The following is a 25,727-nucleotide window of genomic DNA, read 5'->3' as shown; positions in this document are numbered from 1 at the left end:
ACATAAAACTTTCAAATGTGCCTTGGAGGAGCTGTTTAACTCACAAACTGTTCATAGGAGAGTGCAAAAAGAAATTATTACTCATATGGTACCGGTGAAAACCAGGGGCCTTTCCTCTCACTGCCTGTAGACAGGGGTGTACAGAAAGGAAAAGCTTCATAAGGCAAGCAGAAAATGGTAAAAATAACTCAAATTGCTTCAAGAGTTCAGTTGTCATGCAGAGACTGAGGAGAAAAAAAAATGCTCAATATATTTTAGAGGAAAAGCTGGAATAGACATCCCAGGCTCACACTGCTGAAAAATGAAGTATCTGGCTTCTAATTCTCTAAAAATACCCATTTTTTCTCCCCCATTCAAAATTGTAACCTGCAATTTTATTATTATCTACCTTTATTACATGGGAATATCTTAAAATCAGAGATCCAGCATTGCTCCAGAGGTGTTTGTGTTGCTTTTCTAGAGACGTTTTTAATATCTGATGTCAGCTTTTCAAAGAGAAAATACAAAGCCTTTAATGTGACCCACTCTGGGTATCACAAGGAAATTTTATTAATTAGATAATTACATGTAACTTTCTAATATCTTATCTAGATATTAAATGTACCCCAAATAAATACCATGAATTACAGAATCAACAGAATAACCAGAATCAACAGAATTCTGCAGAATGAAAAGACCTTTGGGATCACTGAGTCCACCCTCTGAGCTGGATGTTCTCCTTGCAAGGACGAGTGTCCAACGCACTCCCACAAAGACAGGAAGAATAAATTCAGTTTATTTCTGGTTATTATTCCACGATTAAAACAATTCCACCGTTTTCATCATGGAATCACTGACAGGTACCAAAGTAATCCAGCTTCTAGATAAATCCGAGACGAGTTTACTTCCGGGGAAGATTTTTGGTTTAAGGTTGTAGTTCCTAACATTTCTTTGGTTTAATTGAACTATGATAAGTTCATGCCAGTGAGTTGTAATTACTGCAAAGGCTCGTTATGAGTAATTAACACGTTTTTTTTCCTTGCCCTGCCAGTGCCACTGCCCAACAGGAGGTACAGCCAGGACGCCCTGCCCGAGGCCTTCCCCAGCTGCACGGCGCCCGTGCCGGGCCGCTACAAAGAGGAGCTCTACGACTCTTCCCTCATGAAACACAGCAAGGCAGAGCCCAGGCTCCAGCCCCACGCCCACCTCATCAAAGAGGAGAGCAAGGTGGCTTTCACCAGAGACCTGCCAGAGAAAATGCCCGCCAACGAGGGCTCCTTCTCCAGCCCCCTGCTGCCCAAATCCGAGTGCTGCCAGGCCAAGGCCGTGGGACAGCTGAGCCACCTGCTGCCCGTGCCCTCGGTCTACGAGCAGAGCAGGAGGATTTGCGTCAAAGAGCCCAAATTTGGGCACATCGGCCACCACCCAGGCGGCCTGGAGGAGCTGGACGAGAGGATGAGCGCGAAGCTGGACCACGAGGCCGACGGCGAGCGGCTGATGGAGGTGAGGCCCTCAGGCCAGGTCCCCTTCGTGCTCCTCAACTACCACCACGTGCTGGCCAAGCACGGCGCCTTCCAAACCTCGCCCTGCACGGCCACGGGACACGCGGGGGAGAATTACCCCTACAGCTCTGAGGAAGTCAACGCGTTCCTCTACAAAAACCAAAGCCCCTCGTCGGCTTCCTCCCCAGAAACCCACAAGGAATCTGCACTACCCCACTACATCGGGACTTCTGTCATCATCGCCAACGGCAGGTGACGGCAGCACGGGGCGGTTCTGTGTTTAATGAAGAAGCCAAACTGTAAGGATTTGCTAAAAAAAAAAGGAAAAAAAATAAAGCATGAGGAAACACGGTGACATTCACTGAGCAAAGCTGGAGGGCAGAGAGGGACACAGTGGTGAAGTTCCAGTGGGCAGGAAAATCCCTCTGTCCCTGCCGTGCTTCGGTGTCCCAGCCAGGGACAAGCCAAGTTCCAGATCTTATTTTGTTATTTCACAGTGTGCAGCAGAAGGAAACGAGAGGTGTTATATGCAGAGGTTTATATGAAGAACTTTTTTTTTTTTTCCTTGACCCCTCCTTAAAATAAACTCAAGTTTTGTTTTTTTTTTTTAAAATCATTATCATAAAATATGCATTCTAGTTTAGGGTTTTTTTGACAAATTGTGTGAAACCTCGCATCAACTCTCCACCCAACCCCCTGACACATGGACTTCGTTGAGAGTGGTGATTTTGAACAACCACAACACAGCTGCCCTACCCAAACAGGGAAAAAAAAAGCTTATTTATTAATTACCAAAAAGTTTTAAAACTAAATAAATCAACCCTACATTTGATTTATTTAACAGAGATTTCAGTGTTCTGAGATTGCTGCCACCACCATTTATCTTGACAAGGGACAATATGACAAATTAATAGGTACAAAGATAGGTATTACAGGGTTACAGGTCTTGTCATGGCAAATTGGGACAAATTATGGAGCAGGAACTAATTCCCCACAAATAAGAAAAGGAAACTCCTAAATCCTGTGTTTCCCTGGGCATTCTGGGGGAAGCCTGTGCAGATTTTCAACCCAGCCAGTCACAAATACATCTTAATAACAGCACCAGAAATGTTTTCTTTATAGTCAAGAGAATAATGAACATTTCTGCCTTATTTTGAACTTACCAGCAGAATGGTGAGCTTTGAAAATTCCAGCTCTTAACACGCTGAACTTCCTCCAGCATAAATCCTGTTGTCAGCACAAAGGTAGGGCTGGAATTCCCTGCTTGGAGCACTTCACAAATCCCAAACAGCACATTTGAAACACTCACATTTGGCCCAGCCAGCCAGGAGGAGATTTTCACCCCTTTATTTTTAATTCTTTACAGAGGATGGATCTGTGGGAGTTTCACTGACAACATTCAGCCCAGGGTGGTTTTCAGCCATTTCCCCAAATATTGTGAGTGGATAAAACAACAAAAGGCTCCCTAAACAATCAGTGTGGCTCTAGATCTCACTCAGCTCCATTTCTTACCCCAATCCAAGCTTAATTCAGAATTTTTCAAACTTTCTCTCATCAGACTCTAAAGAGAACTTCACTGAAAGACCTTGAGCACCCTGGGATGGTGGAAGGTTCCCTGGATGAGCTTTAAGCTTCCTTCCAACCCAAACCATTCCAAAATTCTTTGAAGAAAATTCTTCTCTGGTTTGTGTAATATGGAACAAAACCCTTGCTCACGGATTGCACCTTGTCAGAAAAACCATAATGCAATATCAGCCCTAAAAATTCCACATTCTCCATGTTTTCTATGCAGCAATAATTCACCCCAGAATGGTCTGGGTTGGGAGGGACCTCAAAGCTCATCCAGCACTTCCAAGCCCCTGAAATGAGCAGGGAATTTTCCATTAGAATACAGAAATAAAGTTATTTCCTTCTGTGTATGAATATTTATTGCTCTGAGTACACAAAAATACTTTAAAAGCAAAGGCTTGACAACAACTTTCAGTATTTTTTTTCATTGCATCCCATTAAAGGTTCACAGAGAAACCTTTATTATCAAATGAACATTCACTTGAAAATGAACTCGAGCTGAACACTCTCAGCTGTTGCTTTCAATTGCATGAAAAATACATTTTGTGTCAAACAGAACAAAAAAAAAAAAAAAGCCAAATCAGTGATTACAAAAAAAAAAAACCCAAACAGAACCAAACCAGCAGAGTCACTCCCTGTGTAACCTCTCAAGTCTGGAGAAGCTGTGAGCTCTCCAGAAAAGCTGTAAATGTGGATTACGATCATGCTGACCCCACACATCAAAGCCAGGAGCCACCAGTGGCTCTCCCAGTTGGTTCAGAGCCCTCCCAGCCCCTGCTCCCCATAAACGACCCCAAATCCCGAAAAGATAATTATGGCTTCATTTTGTTCAATCAAATTAAAGCCATGCCCCACAGAGGAGCCACTGGCACGGTTGGCATCATTAAAAAGAAACCTGATGCCCAACCTTTCTCCCTCATTAGTGGCACTGCTGAATTTGGGTGTTCCTGCAAGCCCTGCTCGCTATAAAAACACAAAAATCGGGGCTTTCGCTTGAGGAAAAACACCCTCGATCTTTTTTCAGCTCGAAAATATTTTTCCACCTTGTTATTGCCACCTCCAGGCTTTGTTCCAGCAGCCTGAGCAGAGGAGGTGTTCCATCATCCTGCCCCAGGTGTTTCAGGGGAGGTGGAGCCCTGTTTTTGCCACAGGAAATTTCCCTGCGAGGAAATAATGAACCAATTAAGAGCTCCCAGCTGATAACGCAGGGGAAGGTGCAGAAAAGATGGCAAAAGCAAATGTGGGAAGGATGTGTTTTTTTTTTTTCCTGCCACTCTCCAAATTTTAAACAGCAATTCCATGTTCCCATCTGGGAGTAAATTACATTGGGAGAAAAATAGGATTTTTTTGGTCAGTTAAATTGCAGATGTTCTCAGGAAAATCACAGTGCAGAACAGGGCACTGCCATCATGGTGGCAGTGTTTGAATAGTGAAAAGTGGTTTTAGTAATGAAAAATGTTTTTAATAATGGAAAATGTTTAAATTATGAAAAAAAATATGGTGGCACTGAAGGGGAATGTGAATTGAAATATGAAAAAAAACCTCATTTCTCTTTGGTATTTGAGTCACACCTTTGTAGTGAGACTTCACAAGATTTTAACTCTTGGGGGAGTTCAGACCTGGCAAGAAAATCATGGAAAATGGGAGGAAGAGAGTGAAAGAATATTTTACCAAAATTATAGAAAATTTGGGTTGGGAGGGACTTTCAAGATCTCATTCCAGCCCTCTGCCCGTCAGGGAATCCTCCACCAGACTCAGGTGAAGCTGGAAAAGTGAATCCCACAGTGAGGTCTCCAAGGTTTGGAAGCAATGGAAATAAAACAAGGTGATAAAAGCACAGATCTGTCCCCAGCCCTCTGTGCCCTGGGATTTGAAAAATGCAATTTAAGGAAATTGTGCTGAATTTAGGGAAAATTCAGCACAACAGGTGCAAAACTGGGGAATTCATCACTGGAAGTGCCAATGGATGGGAAATCTGCCAGAATTTCTCCAGAAATCTCAAGCCAGGACATAAATTCTTTATTTTCCAGCATTTCAGTCACACTTCAAAAATGCCACAGAGGAAATGTTGTAATTCCAGTTCTTTCCTGAAGGTTAGATTTTGCTTTTTTTTTTAATATGATGCAGATAAAAGCTATTTGGCAAGTGTAGGTGAAGAAGCACGCAACCCAACCAACCTATTCAAGCTCAGAATTATATATGTATTCCCTAAAAATGTAAAGCATTTTTGCTTATTTATTATGTAAAACAAAACTGTTAAAATGTTAATAAAATCCTGTAGCCAAAGGAAAACTGAGTTGAATTTCTATTTTTTTTTAAAAATACAAGACAAAGTATTTCACAAAGGACAATGGTGCATATTTGAAAATTTATTTCAAGTGTGACATGTTCTATATTGACAATTAATGTACTATAAAATACACAGAGAGTTTTCAAAATTTAAATTCATCTTAAATGAAGACACTTGGAAAATGCAAATAACACAGAATCACTAACGAGAAACTCAACACTTGACAATTCTTCCCTGCAGTTCTTTTTTCTCCATCATTTTCTGACCTCTGCCCTTGGCTGGGCCCAGATTTAATTTCTTTGGTGTCTGATCAAGGCAGTGCATCCCCACCACCACTTAGCCATGCAAATGCTTTTTATCAAACCAGTTACCCCCAGGAACCAGCACAAATCTTTCCCCTGACAGATTATTTTGATTGTAGTTGCAAAAAGTAAATTGTTTTTTTTTTTTCAGGCTGCTGATGCAGCTGAATCTGAGAAAGCAAAGCAACGAATTTTTGCACAGTGAAGCAGCAGCATAAAGAATTAAATGCTTTAATATTATTTCCAGGTAATAGCCCTTGATTTGTTGGATATATTAAAATAAAAAAAAAAAAAAAAAAAAAAAAAAAAGCTCTGAAGTCTTATAAAAGCTTTACTAGAAGCAGGATGTGCTGCCTGGCCTCTGAAATGTGAATTACATTATTACTTTTTCAAACCTTTTGGAAGCAGCTTTGTTGCTGACTGGGCACGACCCACCCTGGACTCACACACGTGCCAACACACCCAGAAGTTTTCCTATCAATAAACAACCCCTACAAATGTTTTCACCATGAGAAATGTTCTACCAGAGCCCAGCAGGGAAAAAAAAAAAAAAAATTAAAAAAAAAAAACAGAAAGAGGGACATGGTAATAAATGGGTTTTTGAAAGCACTTCATCAAGAAAATAGTTTAAGATATGAGCTCAGCCTCACAATGGAAGAGGTGTTTTACTAATCCAGACAGCTGAGTGAAATGAAACATTTTCAGGGATTATTGCTGGGCCTGGAGCTGGCTGGGTCTCCCCAGCCCCACACCCGGGGACAGCCCACACCACATCTGTCTGTCACACACGGGGAACAAGGACAAACAGGATTTTCCTGCAAAAATCCTGGGGCCAAGGAAGAGCCAGGCTCTGCCTGAGAGAGCCAGGGATTTCTCCAGGGATTCATCCACAAGGAATTTATCCAGCTGCTCCCTGTCCCATGGGGATTCTCCTCGTCTTTGGTTCTGAAGGAAAAGCAACAAATCCTTCACCCAAACCCAGGAGACACCAGAAGAGGCCACTGAAAAGGCAAAGTGGCTCCCACCGTGCTCTGGCACATCCAGGTTTGGGCAGCTCTCCCCTGTGGAAAGGAAATTCCACCCCAAATTCCTTCCCAGTGCAAAAGTTTCGGGAATAACCTGACAATTCCCAGGAGAACAGACCCAGCTCATCACTAAGGCAGCCACAAAAGGACCAAGAGCAACCAGGAAATGTTGCAGCATTTAAAAAATGCTAAAAAATCCCTCTGCTGCTGCTCAGCTTTACAAACTCATTCTGCCCTTTGAAAATTCCCATGTTTTACCCTTTTCCCCATCTATTTTTGTCCCTGGTGAAGGGAAAAGGAAGTTTTTTGAGGAAGCCACTCAAGGCCCAGCCTGAGGCACGGCCTGGTTGTTCAATCCCTCCAGGCACTTCCCAGCCTGTGTGGAACAGGAACAAAACCCAAAAGGCAAATCCTAAAGGCAAATCCTACAGGCAAATCCTAAAGCTGAGACAATTTCAGCTACAAATTCTGGCTTAAGGTGAAGTTTTACAAAACCCTGTGGTTGGAAAAGCAGCACCAGAGCTCTGCTTTGCTGCAGTTTGCTCGTGAAGGAGAATGCAGAAAATAAATGAGGATGCAGCAGGAAGATGTGAGGGTGCATGTGCACACCCATTTTTTTATAAATCTATATATAAATATATGGTTTTTTTCTTTTTATTGAAGCTTTATTAAGCCAGACTCGAGTCTCAGTTGATCACAACATGCATTAATATTGAATTCTGATATCAAAGGCAGCTGCCAAACCTCCTCAGCCCAAAGCAGTTTTGAAAGCATCTGGTGGGGAAAAGCCAAACTTGGTGCATCATTTTAATTATAATTTTAATTATGGCAATTAACAGCTGTCTGTAGTTCTAGTAGATGCTGGTGTGCAGCCTCATGTGATTTGGATCATGGGGGAAAAAAAGAAAACCCAGCAGGGTTTGGACAATCAGGACAAATCTTCTGTGAGATGGAGCATGAAATCCTAAATTTAAAAGGGACAATTTAATTTCCCCTCTTGCTGCCAAACCACCTAAACCCTAATATGTGAGGATTGGTCAAAATTACCATCACAGACAAGTTTCCTTGGTTTAAGACTTCTTGGCTTTGGAGCTGAAACAATCTAAAATGTTTGGATTGTTTATGAGGTGAACTTTAGCCTGAAAACCCCATTTCTGGCTAGAAGACAGTAGTTTCCTTTCTGGAATTTCCAATCTGGCTGATCCACCACAGGAAAAAAAAAAAAAAAAGAAATTAAGGTGGCCACATCACACCTGGGACAAAATTGCTTGGGGAGCTGTGGTGGCCAAATCTCCTTGGGAGAAAACCCCACCAAACTCCCAGTGGGAGCTCCAGGAGAATTCCCAGGGTGTTCCCCCACATGGAAATGTGCAGGCAGCCCCAAAATTCAGCTGCTTCCAGGCCAGCAGGGGTTAAAGCTCCTGGTTTTAGGGCTTAGCAGCAAAACCAGACCATGGTGGTTTGGAAAAGGGGGTGACAAAAGGGCTGTGGAAGAGAATTTGGGCACGGGGGAATGGTGTGATTTCTGTTTCTCAATGGAATAGTTGTTTGCAAAAGGGAATTTGATTTATTCCCTCTATTTATTCACTTAACTACATTGAGATAATGATAAAATTACCACTAAATTCTGAATTAGCGGTAATTACAGAATTAATTAGTGGTAATTGTAGAATCCCATCCCCTGAGATGGGATTCTACAAAAACCTGGGTGTGACACTGCTCCAGCGGGTTTTCCTTCCTGAAACCCCTTGGAAAACCACGATTTAAAGGACAGGTGAGATGATTTTACTCAGATCCAGGTGACTGAGGAGAGCAGAGTGCAAATCCCTTGGATAACCCAGCACAGCTCCTCAGTGCTGATGGAAAACTCTCCCAAAAACTCAAGGCAGCCATTTATGAGTTTCAGACCTGAGATCAAAGCACAGGTTAGTAAATTATTGTAGAGAAGAACCAAATCAGGATCTTCACCCAGACCTGGAATTAAGCACAGTGGTGATCCCAGCAATTCAGGAATATGTGATGTTCCAGCTGGTTTTAGTGCAACACAGAAAAACAAAAAAAAAAACAAAGTAAAAAAGTACATATTGTCCTGCACTGTGCTAAATCACACAGAAACAAAAAAAAAAAAAAAAAAAAAAAAAAGGAAATGTTGAGCCACTTCAGTCTCTCCAGTACAGGGTGTAAATGCGGAGAAAGTTGTGTTCACCACAAATATTCCTTGCAAAGAACAGATCCTTACAAAGAACGGCAGCAGAGGTGAGTTTTAATGTTAATGAAAAGAATAAAGGCCTTCAGCTGTGAGATCACCACCTCTCCTCAGCTGCCGACGTTACCCACGGCAAACACAACAACCGGAAGGCAAAACCAAACCGCGAGTTGCCCTCAGAGGCCGAAGTGGCAGCGCCAGCCCCAGGGAGTGCTGTCAGTGCTTGGGCACGATGAGGTTCCTCAGCATGTCGAAGGAGTTGCCGTCAGGGTGCACGGACTCCACGCCCCCGCCCTCCTGGTGCACCTGGAGGAACCCAAAGTCATCGACGCCGACGATCCAGGCCAGGGGCCCGTCCTCGCCGCGCAGCCTCACCCGCTGCCCGCTGCAACACAGAACCGTCAGTGCCGCCCTGGCTGGGGGGTGCAGGCCGGGGCTGGGGGGTCTGCCCTGGGAATCTGGCACAGACAGGATTTGTGGAAAATCCCTTTGCTGGGGTTTTCCTCCTGAGGAGCTGAAAGGCCTCAGGCGCAAAATGCAAACATTGATTATCTGCTGCTGTGGGATGCAACAGGTGCATCTGGGATTGGCCTCATGTGGTTGTTTCTGATTAATGGCCAATCACAGCCAGCTGGCTCAGACTCTCAGGTCAGTCACAAGAGTTTATTATAATTTCCTTTTCTACTCCTTTTTAGCCTTCTCATGAAATCCTTTCTTCTATTCTTTAGTATCATTTTCTTTTAATATAATATATATAAAAAATAATATAATATATATAATATAATATAATATAATATAATATAATATAATATAATATAATATAATATAATATAATATAATATAATATAATATAATATAATATAATATATAAATTTTTAGATACTATATATTTCTTTTAATATAATATAATATATAATGAAATCAATATAAAAAATTAATATAGTATATTATAATATATATTAATATTTATCATTATTTATCATTATTTAGATTATTATTTGTATATATTATTTATATTATTATATAAAATATATATAATATATATAATATTTTATATAATATAATATAATATATAATATATATAATATAATATAATATAATATAATATAATATAATATAATATAATATAATATAATATAATATAATATATATAATATTTTATATAAAATACATTGCTTTATATTATATTATATTATTATATATTATATTATATAATATACTATTTTATATAAAATATAAAATATATATATAATATTTTATATAATAATATAAATAATATATACAAATAATAATATAAATAATATATAATTTAATAATCTATATTATTAAATTATATATTTTATATATATCATTTAATATAATAGATATCATGTAATATAATATATATTTTTAGATAATATATAATTTTCTTTTAGTATAATATAAAATAAAATTAATATAAAAATTCATTATATTATATAATTTAATATATATTATTATACATATTTTATATAATAATATGAATAATATATACAAATAATATAAGTAATATATAATTTAATAACCTATATTATTAAATTATATATTTTTATATAAATATATCATTTAATATAATATATATAATTTAATATAGTATATATTTTTATATAATATGTATAATTTTCTTTTAATACAATATATATCATAAAATACTAAAGCAGCCTTGTGAAACATGGAGTCAGACCCTCATCTCTTCCCTCATCTGGGACCCCTGTGACCAGCACAGTTCACACCTGGTGTTCCCAGAGGGAGCCCAGGCCCATCTGCAGCAGCCCTGGAGCTGCAGAGGAAAACTCCCCCCTTGTGCAGGATCCCTGCTGCAGCAGAGCCACAGCTGGCACTGCAGGAGGGCTGAGCCCCCCTGGGATGGGGCTGGGACACCGCCCTGGCACACAGGGGGCAGGGCACGGTCTCACTCTGGCAGGGCTCTTTTGTATCACTGCATTCGTATTTTATTTTGATTTTTTCCCTAGTACAGAACTGTTGTTCCTATTCCTATATCTTTGCCTGAGAGCCCCTTAATTTCAAATGAATAATCATTCAGAGGGACAAGGTTTACATTTTCCTTTTCAGGGGAGGCTCCTGCCTTCCTTAGCACACACCTGGCTGTCCAAACCAAGGCAGCAGCTCATGCACACTGAGCAAATAAAACTGATGCCTTAAGATTTTATGTTTTCTATTTTTCCAATCCTGTACTTCCTTAGTGCATAACTCTAAACTCCTTATGAAGTGTGAGTTACTGTCTCCACATTTTGGTCAGACCAAACAATCCCCCCAGGCCTGAGATCCAGGGACACCCCACAGCCTCAGGCCCTGAAAATACAAACAAAAGTGAATTGGGGGCAGCAAACTGGGGGTGAATGACTTCATTACCTGAAGCTGTAACTGGAGAATTAACCCCTGATATGTAAATGACCAAACTGATAATTGTGTGAAACTCTGGTGAGCATTGTCCAGCTTGGGTGAGGCCTCTGGAGGCTTCTGAGTGCCCCAGGTGTATCTGGGGAGCCTTTAATGAATACCTGCTCTCATTCTCTTCATCTTGGCTAGCCTCTGCTCTAGGGAGCCACTCCCGGGCATCAAAATCACCTCAGAGGACTCATCAGGATCATTAAAAGAATCATGGAATGGTCTGGGTTGGAAAGGACCTTAAAGATCATCCTAAACTCTCTCCACTGTCCCAGGCTGCTCCAGGCCCCAGTGTCCATCCCCGCCTTGGGCACTCCAGGGTTTCTCAGGGCTTCAGCACCCTCACAGGAAAGGCTTCACCCTCTAACAGATTATTTCATTTCCCACCTCACTGGTTCTTTACACACAATGACTTTCAGCAGCATTTTCTACCTGCTTTAATTTCCTTTTGTGGAATGGACAGAGTTGGAGTTAATCCAAACAATCTATTGTGTTTTCCTCCTGAAAGCACAGCAGCTTCATCCATCTCAAACCAAATCATTCCAAATTGCCTTTGTTTGGAGATGATACATTTAAAATACCTGGAAGCATTCTTTAACTCAAGCTATCACTGATTTATTATGTGCTGCTTTGATTCTCCCTTAAAAATGTGCATCCTGCTTGGGAGTGTATTTTAAACTATTCACTCATATCTAAGGGAATTTCCTGGAAAAAGACAAAACACCCATGAGTTCTTCCACCAATTTCCTTTGAGAACTCTTACCTGTGTACCCAGTACTTGTAGTACTGGGGCAGAACTCCATTGGGCCCCTTCTCCTGGAACAGCTCAATGAGCCTCTCCAGCACAGTCACAGTCCTGGCAATGAGGCAATCTGCGCTCAGAGCCTTCAGCTCCGTCCCCTCTTCCCTGTTAAACTTTGCAATGAGGTCGTTGATGCAGATGGTGGGGTTGCTGTTATTCACATTAAACCCAAAGCCTGCAGAAGACAAAGAGGAGGACACAATCAAAGAGACAAACTCTTTGTTAGCAGCACGGACAGATTTAATTCACCTGCTCCCTACAATGATCACTCAGGATGGCTCCCAGAGCTGGTTTCATTCAGCCTCTCGCACCTTTGGATCTTCTTTCTCATGTAATTACAATTCTCAGCTCAGATTTTGCTCTTTGTCCTCAAAATTCCTCCTCAGAACCACAGAGGCAAATCCAGCAGAGCCTTCCAACCCCACCAGCGAGGGCTGGGAGAGGACAAACTGCACCTTGGTTCCAGAACCATCCACGTGAGACATTCCTGCACTCCCTGGAAGGTGCTCAGCCCACTCAGAGAACCACTGATCCCACCTCAGATGGAGTTGGATCCCAAAACTCAGCTCAGAGCCCTTTCTGCTTCCTGCAGAGAGCTCAGTGCCCTTTCCAAACTCCACACTCAGCTGATAAAGCCTCGCTTGGCTTGCTCAGGAAAGCCCAGGAGATTTGATTTTAACTTTGTGAGACTCCAGTTTGCCTAATCCATCTCACCACAGCATATCCTTTAGAAGCCTCCAGCCTCTGGCTGAGATTTCTCCAGCTGCAATTCCCAAATTCTGAGTTGGCAGAATGCCTCCCTTGTTTGAATATGGCTCCTGGGGCCTTTTCTGCAGCCTGCTGAAACAGCCTGCCAGGGATGTAAAGAACTATATTGTATTACCTGTTTATTTTTTGCTCCTAATAATTTGGGTTTTTCTTTTTCCTTCCCTCAGACATTTGGGATAAAACTCCCTGTCTGTCAATCAGGTTTGGGCATGATGCAGTTCTTTTTGCAAGGAGGTGCAGATGTCTTGATTTGTAAGTTTGCTGTTGATAATTCATAATTGGGTTAACTTCGAGAAGGATCCCTTCAGTGAAAAGGAGTTTAACAAGTCAGGGAATGAACACAAAACAAGGCACAGTGATCCCAACACACCGGTGCTGTGGAAATGAGCTGAAATTTGGGTTACTGGAAAGAGATAAAGGAAAATGAACTGGAAAATGCAACGAGCTGTGCCAGCAAATCCCAACTCAGGTGTCTGCAATCCAATGTGAGGGAACAGAGACACCACTGAGGGGTCACAGAGCCTTGGGGTCCATCAGGATCACTGCTCAGAAACCCAAACAGTGGGACAGAGCAGCCACCCTGCAGCTGAAGCCCCAGCAGCTGGGAAGGAACATGGCCAAGGGGAAAAGGCAGCAGGAAACTGGAAAGCCACGAGGGGCTCGGGGCTCTGGGGGCTCTGGGGGCAGTGTCCACGAGAGAGGAGAGCCCTCAGCAGTGCTGATGTGGCTGATGGATGTTCCAGGGGCAGCTCCACGAGGAGCTGGACGTGCCTGAGCAGAGCAGAGCGGGGTTTGCTCGCTGGCTGCCCCCTGCATTCCTCTGGCGCTTGGCTCCCCCGCCTGCCGCGAGCCTGGCCCTCACATCAATGGCGAACCTTCTCCTCAGAACTCCTCCTCCACAAGCCCCAGCACCGTAAAGTTCTTCCATTTCAAATTCCAAATTGGAAAAACTATTTTTTTTGGTTGTTTTTTTTTTTTTTCCCCAAACCGTGTTTAAAAGTCTCAGCGTGAAGCGTTGTCACCCGCAGGGTTTGAGCAGTGGAAATTCAGGTTTGTCTTTGATCTTATTCTCCTGAGCTCCTCCTTGGAGCAGTGGAGCCACAGAGATGATCCTTGATTTCCATCATTGTGACCGTGTTCACAGGGGTTTTCAGGTGAGGGAAGAGACAAAAATGTTGACTCCATGTTCAGAAGGCTTGATACATTATTTTATGATATATATATATACATTACACTAAAACTATACTAAAAAGAATAGAAGGAAAAGCTTCATCTCAGAAGGCTGGCTAAGAACAGAAAGGAAAGAATAGCAAAGGTTTGTGTCTCAGACAGAGAGTCCAAGCCAACTGGGCCGTGGTTGTCCTGAGCTCCTCCTTGGAGCAGTGGAGCCACGGAGATGATCCTTGATTTCCATCATTGTGACCGTGTTCACAGGGGTTTTCAGGTGAGGGAAGAGACAAAAATGTTGACTCCATGTTCAGAAGGCTTGATTCATTATTTTATGATATATATATATATATATTACACTAAAAATATACTAAAATGAATAAAGGAAAAGTTTCATCTCAGAAGGCTGGCTAAGAACAGAAAGGAAAGAATAACAAAGGTTTGTGTCTCAGACAGAGAGTCCAAGCCAACTGGGCCGTGGTTGTCCTGAGCTCCTCCTTGGAGCAGTGGAGCCACAGAGATGATCCTTGATTTCGAGCCACAGAGATGATCCTTGATTTCCATCATTGTGACCGTGTTCACAGGGGTTTTCAGGTGAGGGAAGAGACAAAAATGTTGACTCCATGTTCAGAAGGCTTGATTCATTATTTTATGATATATATATATATATTACACTAAAACTATACTAAAAAGAATAGAAGGAAAAGTTTCATCTCAGAAGGCTGGCTAAGCTGAGAATATAAAGGAAAGAATAACAAAGGTTTGTGTCTCGGACAGAGAGTCCAAGCCAACTGGGCCGTGGTTGGCCATTAATTGCAAACATCCAAGATGTGCCAATCCCAGATGCACCTGTTGCATCCCACAGCAGCAGATAATCAATGTTTACATTTTGTTCCTGAATCTTCTCAGCTTCTCAGGAAGAAAAAATCCTAAGAAAGGATTTTCATAAACAGATGTCTGCGACACATCATTATCCTCATTTATGGTGGGTGGTTCTGAGGAATGCCATGGAAAGAGCGAGCTCAGTGCCTGGAGGTGGCACTGAGTGCTCTGGGCTGGGGACAGGGTGGGCACAGCTGGCACTCCATGGGCTGGCAGGGCTCTTCCAACCTCAGGGATCCTGGGATTCTGCCTAGGAAAGCATCCTTTGGAAAAGGGGAGATGGATCTGACACACCTTCCCTGCTGGGGAACTGAATCCCATCACTCCTACCAATCCCAAAGCTTCAGTGTCATGAGGGCCCTCTAGGACTCCATGAAACACAGCCCTGGAATGATGGAAAACATCCTTGGATTCACATGGAGCAAGGAAGTTTCTATTTGAAAATCTCCCAGCTGAAAGCAAACTGATGAAAATGGGCATTTATCTATACCTCAGACCTTCCAGAGGAATATCAGAGAGAATGGATTCAGAAAATCTCCATTTGAATTGGAATATTTTGATGTTCAGGGTTAGAATGGAAAGGTCCAACCCAAACATGTGAAGTGCTTAAAGAGATACTTGATATAATGAACTATTTTTGGATGCATTCCTGCTTTCCTTGTGTTAACCAGGCTGTAGGAAAACATGGAAGTTGTAAATGGCTGAAGGGGCACAGAGAGATTTCTAAAGTTTCCGTGCAATTTCCATTTTGTTCAAGTCGATTATTTACAAAATGGAGGTATAAAAATGAACAGAAAATGTCCTGTCTGGTCACGTTTCACAGAAAAAGGTGATTTCTTCAAGTCTTTTCTTGTTTGCACCTCTAAAATCACAGAATTTTGACAGAAACAACACCATGACCACTCAATCTTTGCAGGATATTTCCTTGTGCTATATTCAAATAGCAAATATAATTATTTTCTTTACCCTTTTAGACTTCCTAAGGAATTTCTTTCAATTTTTTAGACACAGCACAGACAATTACTTTTGCAACCAGAATCTGCAAAGTTTCTCAGCAGATCTGGGATGCTTAGGGGAAAACTTCCTTATCACAGAGCAGGATGACTATCAGACTAGCGATGACAAAAACATCTCAATAATTAAAAATAAAAAAATGTAGCTTTTCCTTTGATTTAAGAAGCATGTTCTTCATTTAACTATTTGTCATGTTCCAAAAAATCCATAAACTGGGGAAAAAGGATGGAGTTTTCAGTATATTCCACATAAATCAAGGAGGACAATTCCCCTCTCCCATGTAATGCTCTTCCTTTGAACTCTCCTACACCAACCCAGATGCTTGCATTTATGTTTTACTTGTCAAGCATATGGAGTTATTAAGAAGAATGAAAACATTTACTTTTTGTGCTTCCTCTGGATTGAATGTTGTGCTTTATGTCCTTATGCCTGCTGTCATTATTTGTTCTCATCGTTGCCATTTTTACTGATACAGACACTGATAACAAAATCCTCCAGAAAAAAAAACAAAATAAAAAAGCTTCAAAATAGACATTTACCAATGAGAATATGAAATGTTGTTTCAATGAGTGTTGAGTTCACCAGAACCCCACCAATCTTCATCAGGTCACTGTAGTAAATATCATTTGGCCACTTCACTCGCAGCTCGATGTCCTGAAGGAACAAAAGCAGATATTTAGAGACATTTCTGGCTCATTCATCACCCCATAATCTGTAGAGAATCCCAGAATGGTTTGGGGGGGAAGGGACCTCAAAGCCCACCCAGTGCCAGCCCTGCCATGGCAGGGACACCTCCCACTGTGCCAGGGTGCCCAGGGCACATCTGCTGAACCTGAGGGGACATCAGCCCTTGGCAGGGGGGCAAATCAGAGTTAAAGGTTTAGAATCAATGATGTTACAGCAAGAAAATATTAAAAATTATCCAAAACTCAGTGCTTGAACTTCCCCTTTGGACTCAAGTCCTGCAAGGCTTTTCCTTATGTGCCTGTTATACCAACTGCAGCAGCCACCAACAGTGGGATGATCTGCAGAGCGATGGAATCGTGGAATGGGTGGGCTTGGAAGGGATCTGAAAGATCACCCAGAGCCACCCCTGCCATGGCAGGGACACCTCCCACTGTCCCAGTGTCCAACCTGGCCTTGGGCACTGCCAGGGATCCAGGGGTGGAATTCCATCCCAGCCCTGCCCACCCTCACAGGGAAGGATTTTTCCCTCCCATCCCACATAAACCTGTAATTTTTCAGTGTGGAGCCATTCCCTGTGTGCTGTCCCTGCATCCCCTGGCAATTGTCTCTCTCCAGCTTTCCTGGGGCTCCTCCAGGCCCTGCAAGGCCACCCTGAGCTCAGCCCAAAGCTTCTCCTGTGCAGGTGAACAATGCCAGCTGTGCCAGCCTTTCCTGCCAGCAGAGCTGCTCCATCCCTCTGCCCATCCTGGAGCCTCTTCTGGGCTCTGCAGCAGCTCCAGCTCCTCCCTGCGCTGGGGCAGCTCTGCAGCTGGGGAATCACCTGAGCAGAGCAGAGGAGGAGAATTTTCTCTGCCTCTTTGCCACACCCAAAGTGCTGCTGTCGACTGCTCCTCTTAATGAGAATCCACTGAAGTTCTCCACAAATGCTACAGAAAATGGAGCCCTGCCTGAGGAACCTTGCAGGAACTGATGCCTCAGGTTTGGGCTTTTCTATTTTTCACATTCTGTGCTGCTTTAGTGTGTGGGTCTGGGTTCACATTCAGGGATGGTGAGCTCTGTGCACAGAGCAGGGAGACAAAACAATTCCTGCTCCAGCTGGGCACCAAGGACAAATGAGCCAAATCTCAGCCCAGGAGCACAAACCCCGTGGGCTGGAGAGAGAAAAACAAGCAGGGTGGGACTGCAGGGCTAAAGCTGGAATGGGACAATGAACTGCAAGGTGCAAATGGAGCAGAACTGATCCCAGGGACAGAGCCCGTGCCCGGCCGTGCATTTTGGGGCCATTTTGGTTCATCCTGGGTGCAGCCCTGGCTGGGCTCTGATGCTGCCCAAGGTGCATCCATGGAGGAGATGCTGTGAATAAATCCCTGCTTTATTCTGGAGCTCTGCCCAACTTCTGCTCTATCTCAGCCTGCACAAGGCATCAGCAGCAGCCAAAGAGACAGTGACATCCTGAATTTCAGAAAGGAAATTCGGCAGACAGGAGAAATCCCAGCTCCCAACCACACAAATGGTTCAGAAACGTCCCAAAGCTGTCCCTGCTGGAAACACAAACCGAGCAGTGACAGCGTCCCAGCCCCACAGAGCAGCTTTTGTTGAAACCACAGGGCTGGGCTGAACTTTGCACTGGCTACTTGAACACAAAAAGAAAGCAAATGTGCTTCCTGCAGCTTGAAACGCTGCCCACGGCTGCTGCATCCCCGGGGGCAAATTAGGGGAGGTGCTCCAGGCCTACAGGAGTCGCATTCCCTCCCGTTGTAGGGGGTGAAATCCCTTTACAGGATGTGTGAAAGCTGCACCTGGGTCCGTGTCTACTTTCCTGACAGATTTAAAGGCCAGGGAGGAGTCCATGACACGTCCACTGACAGGAAATACTACCTGATCTTGCCATCAAAGCATTCTGAGGGAAAGTATCACCAGCTCCTATTCGTTACGGGAATGAACTTGGCTCCCTGCACTGGGGGAAGGATTTTAGGGCACTCTGGAGACGTGGGAGGAACGACACAGTGGAATGGTGCTCTCAGTGATAACCAAAGGGGGAAACACACACCTGTGAGACAGCAGACAGTAGCTCTGTGACTGAAGTGACAACAGCAGCAAGAACAGCTGGGGCAGCTGGGTGTTCTCATGGCTGTTGTATTTGTGGGGTGTCCCCGTGAAGGGAGGAATGATGAATCTCATTCCATGTTCTCATTTATTGTTTTATGATACTATGTTATATTAAAGAATGCTATACTAAACTCTACTAAAGAATACAGAAAGGATATTTACAGAAGGCTAAAAAGATAATAATGAAAACTCCTGATTCTCTCCAGAGTCCTGACACAGCTTGGCCCCAATTGGCCAAAGAGTGAAAACAACTCACAGCAGAATCCAATGGAACAATCACCTGTGGGTAAACAATCTCCAAACACATTCCACATGAACAAAACACAGGAGAAGCAAATGAGATAAGATTATTTTCATTTTTCTCTGAGGCTTCTCAGCTTCCCAGGAGAAAAACCCTGGGTGAAGGGATTTTTCAGAAAATGTGAATGCCACACATGACTTTGCCACGGAGTGGGTTCACCACACAAAATGTCACAAAACACGCTGGAAATGGAGCAATTCCTGTCTTCCATCACTAGAGAAACATTCTGCTGTTCTCAGAATGGGAGAGCAAAGCATCCTCTTGATTTAAATCCCATTTGCATCCTCAGCATTAACATCTGACAAGGGAACTTCCAACGGACCCACAGCAAAGGCCTCGGTTACTGCTGGTTCAGCAGGGTCAGTAATTGTTGCCATCATAAAAACAATGAATGGTGATAAACTGAGCCATGGACCTCTTGGAACCAGGATGGGCAGAGGGCTGGAGCAGCTCTGCTGGCAGGAAAGGCTGGCACAGCTGGCATTGCTCACCTGCACAGGAGAAGCTTTGGGCTGAGCTCAGGGTGGCCTTGCAGGGCCTGGAGGAGCCCCAGGAAAGCTGGAGAGAGACAATTGCCAGGGGATGCAGGGACAGCACACAGGGAATGGCTCCACACTGAAAAATTACAGGTTTGGATGAGATGGTGAGAAAAAAGTCCTTTTTTCCCCAGAGCAGCTGTGGCTGCCCCTGCATCCCTGGCAGTGCCCAAGGCCAGGCTGGACACTGGGGCAGTGGGAGGTGTCCCTGCCATGGCAGGGGTGGCACTGGGTGATCTTTCAGATCCCTTCCAACCCCACCCATTCCATGATTCCATCACTCTGCAGATCATCCCACTGTTGGTGGCTGCTGCAGTTGGTATGGCATGGACAGAAGGAAAAGCCTTGCAGGACTTGGGTCCAAAGGGGAAATTCAAGCACTGAGTTTTTGATAATTTTTAAAATTTTTCTTGCTGTACCATAACTGATTCTAAACCTTTAACTCTGTTTTACCCCTCTAGCAAGGGCTGATGTCCCCTCAGGTTCAGCAGATCTGCCCTGGGCACAGAAATCTCTTTACTCTCCAAATTCTCAGTACAGCACACACATTATTAATCCACATTTTCCACATCAATATTTGGAACTTCATCCACTTTCTTCCTCTTGATTGGAATAAAATTTAAAAATGCCACAGCACATCAGGGCAGGCACACAGAAGCAAAACCACCTCCATTCATAATTCAGCTCCTTCCCCAGCCATCCCCATGTTTTATAAAACTAACTCTTGTCCCTTCGTTTTTTAAGTGGTCAAATTATCCACTCCAGCCCAATGTTTTATATTGCAAATTTTAGCCTGAAGCATTTTGTTTTTGCAGTCAGGTTATGAAGCACTGAATTTAGAAGGGTTTAATAGAAAGGCTGACAGACCCTAAACTCCAGCAAAGCTACTGGGTGCCACTATAATAAAGTTCATGTGTAAATGTGTATAAGTCATTGATTTTCTGTAATATAGGAAACATATGCTTTAGTTAACTACTTCTGTAAAATACCAAAGTTTTATAGTTAGCAAATATTAGGAAATGGTAACATTAAAAAGGAGATATATGAGGTGATAAAGAAGACTGGTTCTTCATTTTAATACTGATGACAGGACACTTGATTCCCTCTCGAGAGCAATTCTCCTCAGTTCTTGCTTTAGAAATCAGTTTTCAACCTTAAACAAGGCTTGGAAAAATCCTTTAAAAGGGATAAAGTGACCACTGAAACAGCCCCAACAAAAAAGCAGAAAAGGATTTGTCAGTTTTATTCATTTTCCCCTCCTCCTTATTCTCCTTCAAAATCAAAACAAATCAGCTCCATTGTTGGGCAAACAAAATTGACTTTTTCTTTACTGCTGAGGATTGAGGCTTAAGTTTCATAAGATTTGGAGTGAAATGAGTGCAGTGCATTTGATCAGCTCTGTAAAAGCACATTCACCCTCTGGATACTGGATTTCTCCAAACATATCAACAACCAAACATCAGGAATGTTAAGTTTAGGTTCTTTTCAAGAAGTGAATTATGCACTCAGCCATTAGACACAGAAAAGCCACAGCTAAAATCTGAGTTTAATGGAGATGGAAGCAGGAATTGTGAGATGAGTTAGGACATACCTCATAGCCTGGGATGGATCTGACTGCCTCCACCACTGCCAGGGACACCAGGTGCTGGATAAAAGGAATTCTCTGGCCCAGGTTGGAGTGCAGAGGGATGGAGAGGTGCAGAGTGGACAGGGCACAGCCCATGGGGCTCAGCCAAACGTTCCCACCACGACCTGGCCAGGGACAGGAAAAAGGAGAACTTCAACTCAAGAAAAGAATATTTATAAAAAAAGATCACTTTGTGAATGTAGATAACAAAAGATGACTAAAGATGTAGATAACTAAAGAGAAAGATTCAAAGGTTTATCTATCCAAGAATGTACCGAAAGTTCCTTTAATGCAACCAAACCAATTTTCCAAACCAACTGGTTTCCAAACCAATTTTGAAAGAAAAAGGGTTAAAATGCAAAGCTTTTTCTTCAAAAAATACTGGAATTTTTAAAACATTCCCATCCCTGTAAGTGTTCAAGGCCAGGTTGGACGGGGCTCTGAGAGCCTGGTTTGGTGGAAGGTGTGGCAGGGGGTGGAACAAGATGATCTTTAAGGTCCCTCTGAACTCAGGCCATTCTATAATTCTATAATTCTTTAAGGTCCCTCTGAACTCAGGCCATTCTATAATTCTGTAATTCTTTAAAGTCCCTCCCAACTCAGGCCATTCTATAACTCTATAATTCTTTAAGGTCCCTCTGAACTCAGGCCATTCTATAATTCTGTAATTCTTTAAGGTCCCTCTCAGCTCAGGTCATTCTATAATTCTGTAATTCTGTAAGGTCCCTCCGAACTCAGGCCATTCTATAATTCTGTAATTCTTTAAGGTCCCTCCCAACTCAGCCCATACTATAATTCTATAATTCTTTAAGGTCCCTCTGAACTCAGGCCATTCTATAATTCTGTAATTCTTTAAGGTCCCTCCCAACTCAGGCCATTCTATAATTCTGTAATTCTTTAAGGTCCCTCTCAGCTCAGGCCATTCTATAATTCTATAATTCTTTAAGATCCCTCTGAACTCAGGCCATTCTATAATTCTGTAATTTTTTAAGGCCCCTCTCAACTCAGGCCATTCTATAATTCTATAATTCTTTAAGGTCCCTCTCAACTCAGGCCATTCTATAATTCTGTAATTTTTTAAGGTCCCTCCCAACTCAGGCCATACTATAATTCTGTAATTCTTTAAGGTCCCTCTCAACTCAGGCCATTCTATAATTCTGTAATTCTTTAAGGTCCCTCCCAACTCAGGCCATACTATAATTCTGTAATTCTTTAAGGTCCCTCTCAACTCAGGCCATTCTATAATTCTGTAATTTTTTAAGGTCCCTCTGAACTCAGGCCATTCTATAATTCTATAATTCTTTAAGGTCCCTCTCACCTCAGGCCATTCTATAATTCTGTAATTCTTTAAGGTCCCTCTCAACTCAGGCCATTCTGTAATTCTATAATTCTTTAGGGTCCCTCCCGACTCAGGCCATGCTGTAATTCAGTTCTGAGCTTCTGAAGGACAAGCTGCTGCTCAATTTCCCAGCATGTCCTAAATCCCCCGCTGCCAGGATTTTCCTGGTCTCTGCTGACAGACACATTTTAAAGATCTTGCTTTGTTCAGGCGTAAAAGCATGTCTAAAAATGCTCTGTGTGCACCCAGAAATGCACCCAAACTCTGAACCACCCTGGGCTGAAAGCAGGGAATCACCTCCTCGTGGATTTGTGCTGGGAAAAGCTCCCTGGGCCACACACTCTGCTCTCGCAGCAGAATAAATGTGGCTTCCAAAGGAGTGCCAGCATTTTTCTGGGCAGGAAACACGACTTGCTTACATTCATCTGCTCGGGCAGGTCCTTCAGACTCAGTCTCAAGCCCCAGCCCTGCTCCAGCTCAGCCAGTTTCAGTTTTCATCTGGAGCTCTGACTTGTGTTACACTGAGTGTAGTGATGGCAGCTTTTGTGACTGGCAAAACCTTTTTTGGCAGGAACCAGGAGACCATTAAACCATTTCTGCAAAAGCCACCAAACATCCTGAAAATGTTTACTTTGGTCTCTTGTTAACTTTTGGGTTTTCAGTTTGAATCCACAGTTTGAGCAGGAAGAGAAGAGGACAGGCTTATTCTATGGATTATATTATCAAAAATGCTCATAATGCAGCTTAAAATTTCCTGTTTTGTGTATTTAATACACATTTATGAGTAAAACAAGGAGATTTACTCACCTTTCCCTTGTGTTTGTCGAACAGCCACTGCTATTAAACCCATCTCCTCAGGCAAGTCGAACATTAACCTGCCAATTAGGGAAAAAACCAAAAACCCCACATGCTTATCAGCTGCAACACTAAGCTACATTCATGAAAATCAAGGCTTAAATATCAGGTAATATTTCATGTCAACGTTGCACCACCATTATTTCAGCTAACATTTAATCCTGATCCAAACCCATTAGAATATTAAAAAATGACTGGCTGAAAAACGATAATGTAAAATATTATTTTATCTGAAATAAGTCAGAGCTACAGTTCATTTCACTTCTGATAACCCAGGTTTTGTATTTCTTCACTTCTTCCTCAAGTGCTCATTTTTTGGGTGTCCCCATCCTCAGCAAGTGACAACCAGCAATTCCAAACATTTGTTTCTACTTACAGCGAATTTTTGTTCATACTACAAAATATAAGAGCAGCAGTTTCTGATTATTTAGAAAACCAATATGGTGGCAATAAAGCCGTTTAAAAGATACACTATCCCCTGAGAACTAATTATGATTTAACTACAGTAAATAAATCTACACCTTCTGAGAGCTCTAGAGAACACTGGCTTATTTTAGCCTTGTGTTCTGCTTTTAAAATAGTTTCACTTAAAAGAATACTAACTTTCCTCTGGGGATAAGTAGAAAGTGCACTTTAACACCACCAAATGAGTCAATGCTACACTTAAAATAAAAAAAAAATTAAAAAAAAAGAAGAAAAAACCCTACTGTGAGAACTTTGTTCAAGCCACTTTGAAACAGATCTGAACTGCACCACGATCCTCCTCCATTTCACATTTTCAGGGTTATTTCAGAGATAAAACATATTCAAGATGTTGTCCATCCCAAAAAGGGATGTCTAGCCCACAAATCTGCTTCTCCCACAGGCACAAATCATGTTGTTCATTCCTATAAAAGCAATCTTGTCTCAGGGGTAAGGGCAGCCCAAATCAGAGCAAAAAGCACCATTCACAATGATTTCCTGTGAGAAATGCATTTGTAAAGAATTTCCAAAATTTGACGGAAAGTTTATGTATTGTTGTATATTTGTCATACTGAGAGAAGGTGTAAATAAGATTTAAAATATGGTTTTGTAAAATGATTAGGTATTTTAGAGAATTAGAACCGTGAAAGATGTATTGTAGTAAGGCTATGTAAGGAAAAAATACAGGTAATTGGTGTTAGAAGTAATAGTAGTATTGTGTGGTAAAAGTTAGTAAGTTTAAATACATAATAGTTATAAGTTTAATTAAAAACATTTATAAAGTATTGTAATTAAGAAAGAGGTTGGCTTCTGATAGAATGGCACTGAGTTTTACATGTCTTGTATGTCACTATTCGAGACTCATAATAGAATAAAATCTTTTTAAACATCTCTCAGTTGGCTCATCTTTTAACAGCTGAGAAAAGCAACAATTTCCCCTGAATTTCAGAGGGGTTTGGGAGCTGGTTCAAGCTCTGCAGTTGAGGAGGTCCCACAGAGACACAATTCTTCGTGCTGAGATGAGGAACCATCCATTGCTCCTGCTCCACACTGATAACAATGAGACGTCAGCAACTCCTGGGGCTGTGGCAGCACCAGAATGCAAGAAAAACCCAGAGATTTCAGAGCATCTTGCAAATGCCTGACTCAATTTAGGTTGGATGTTAGAAAAATGGTTTTTATGGAAAAAGTGATCAAGTTCTGGAATGGCTGCCCGGGGAGGTGGTGGAGTCCCCATGCCTGGGTGTGTTTAACAAAGCCTGGATGTGGCACTGGGGGCCAGGGTTCAGTTGAGGCTGGGTTGGACTCGATGGTCTTGAAGGTCTCTCCCAACCTGGTCATTCTGGGAATTCTGTGATTCTACTTCCATGGTGATGAGGTTATTGGAATGCCCAAGCAAAGTCTGGATCACAAATGCCTTTGCTAATTAAATCACAGAAATCACAGAAATCTGGAATGTTTTGGGTTGGAAGGGACCTTAAAGATCCTCCAGTTGCACCCCCTGCCATGGGTAGGGACACACAAACCAGCAGGAGCTGGGCCAGGCCCCACAATGTTTTCCCCATTATTCCTGAGTCATGGAGATGCCATCAAAGGCCAAGAGCCAGAAAATCTCTTTGCTGGTCACCTTCCATGGAACACACCCTGGGAATTGTCTCCTCTGGACACTGTGGATCACATGCTGAGACGAGGCCCACCCATCTACCACCCTGAGCAGTAAATTTTACCTCTTGACGCTAAATCCCAAAATCATCAAGATTAGAAGAGCCCCTCAGGATCACCCAGTGCCCTCACCCCAATCCCTGTCCCCAAGGCCACATCCAGACTGCTCGGGGACAATTCCAGGGACTCCAAACCTCCCTGGGCAGCTCAGCCCAA

General features: G+C 42.6%; 2 protein-coding genes across 2 annotated transcripts in view; one reads left to right on the top strand and one right to left on the bottom strand.

Annotated features, from left to right (window-relative positions):
- Positions 1 to 2,010, top strand: part of SIM2 (SIM bHLH transcription factor 2) — a 182,550-nt gene extending 180,540 nt beyond the window's left edge. Inside the window, exon 9 of the mRNA XM_058045596.1 lies at positions 1,031 to 2,010. Coding sequence (XP_057901579.1) covers positions 1,031 to 1,737 — 707 coding nt within the window. The 3' untranslated portion in view covers positions 1,738 to 2,010. The remainder of the gene's footprint in view (positions 1 to 1,030) is intronic.
- A 3,389-nt stretch (positions 2,011 to 5,399) lies between these two features.
- Positions 5,400 to 25,727, bottom strand: part of HLCS (holocarboxylase synthetase) — a 159,013-nt gene continuing 138,685 nt past the window's right edge. The window contains 5 exon segments of the mRNA XM_058018613.1: positions 5,400 to 9,258; positions 12,064 to 12,277; positions 16,473 to 16,587; positions 21,158 to 21,318; positions 23,340 to 23,407. Of these exon segments, the coding sequence (XP_057874596.1) occupies positions 9,090 to 9,258; positions 12,064 to 12,277; positions 16,473 to 16,587; positions 21,158 to 21,318; positions 23,340 to 23,407 (727 nt within the window). The 3' untranslated portion in view covers positions 5,400 to 9,089.

The sequence above is a fragment of the Melospiza georgiana genome, chromosome 2 (genome assembly GCF_028018845.1).
Source record: "Melospiza georgiana isolate bMelGeo1 chromosome 2, bMelGeo1.pri, whole genome shotgun sequence".
Lineage (NCBI taxonomy): Eukaryota > Metazoa > Chordata > Aves > Passeriformes > Passerellidae > Melospiza > Melospiza georgiana.
The sequence above is the reverse complement of the archived record's forward strand: the minus strand, read 5'-3'. Positions and strand labels throughout refer to the sequence as shown.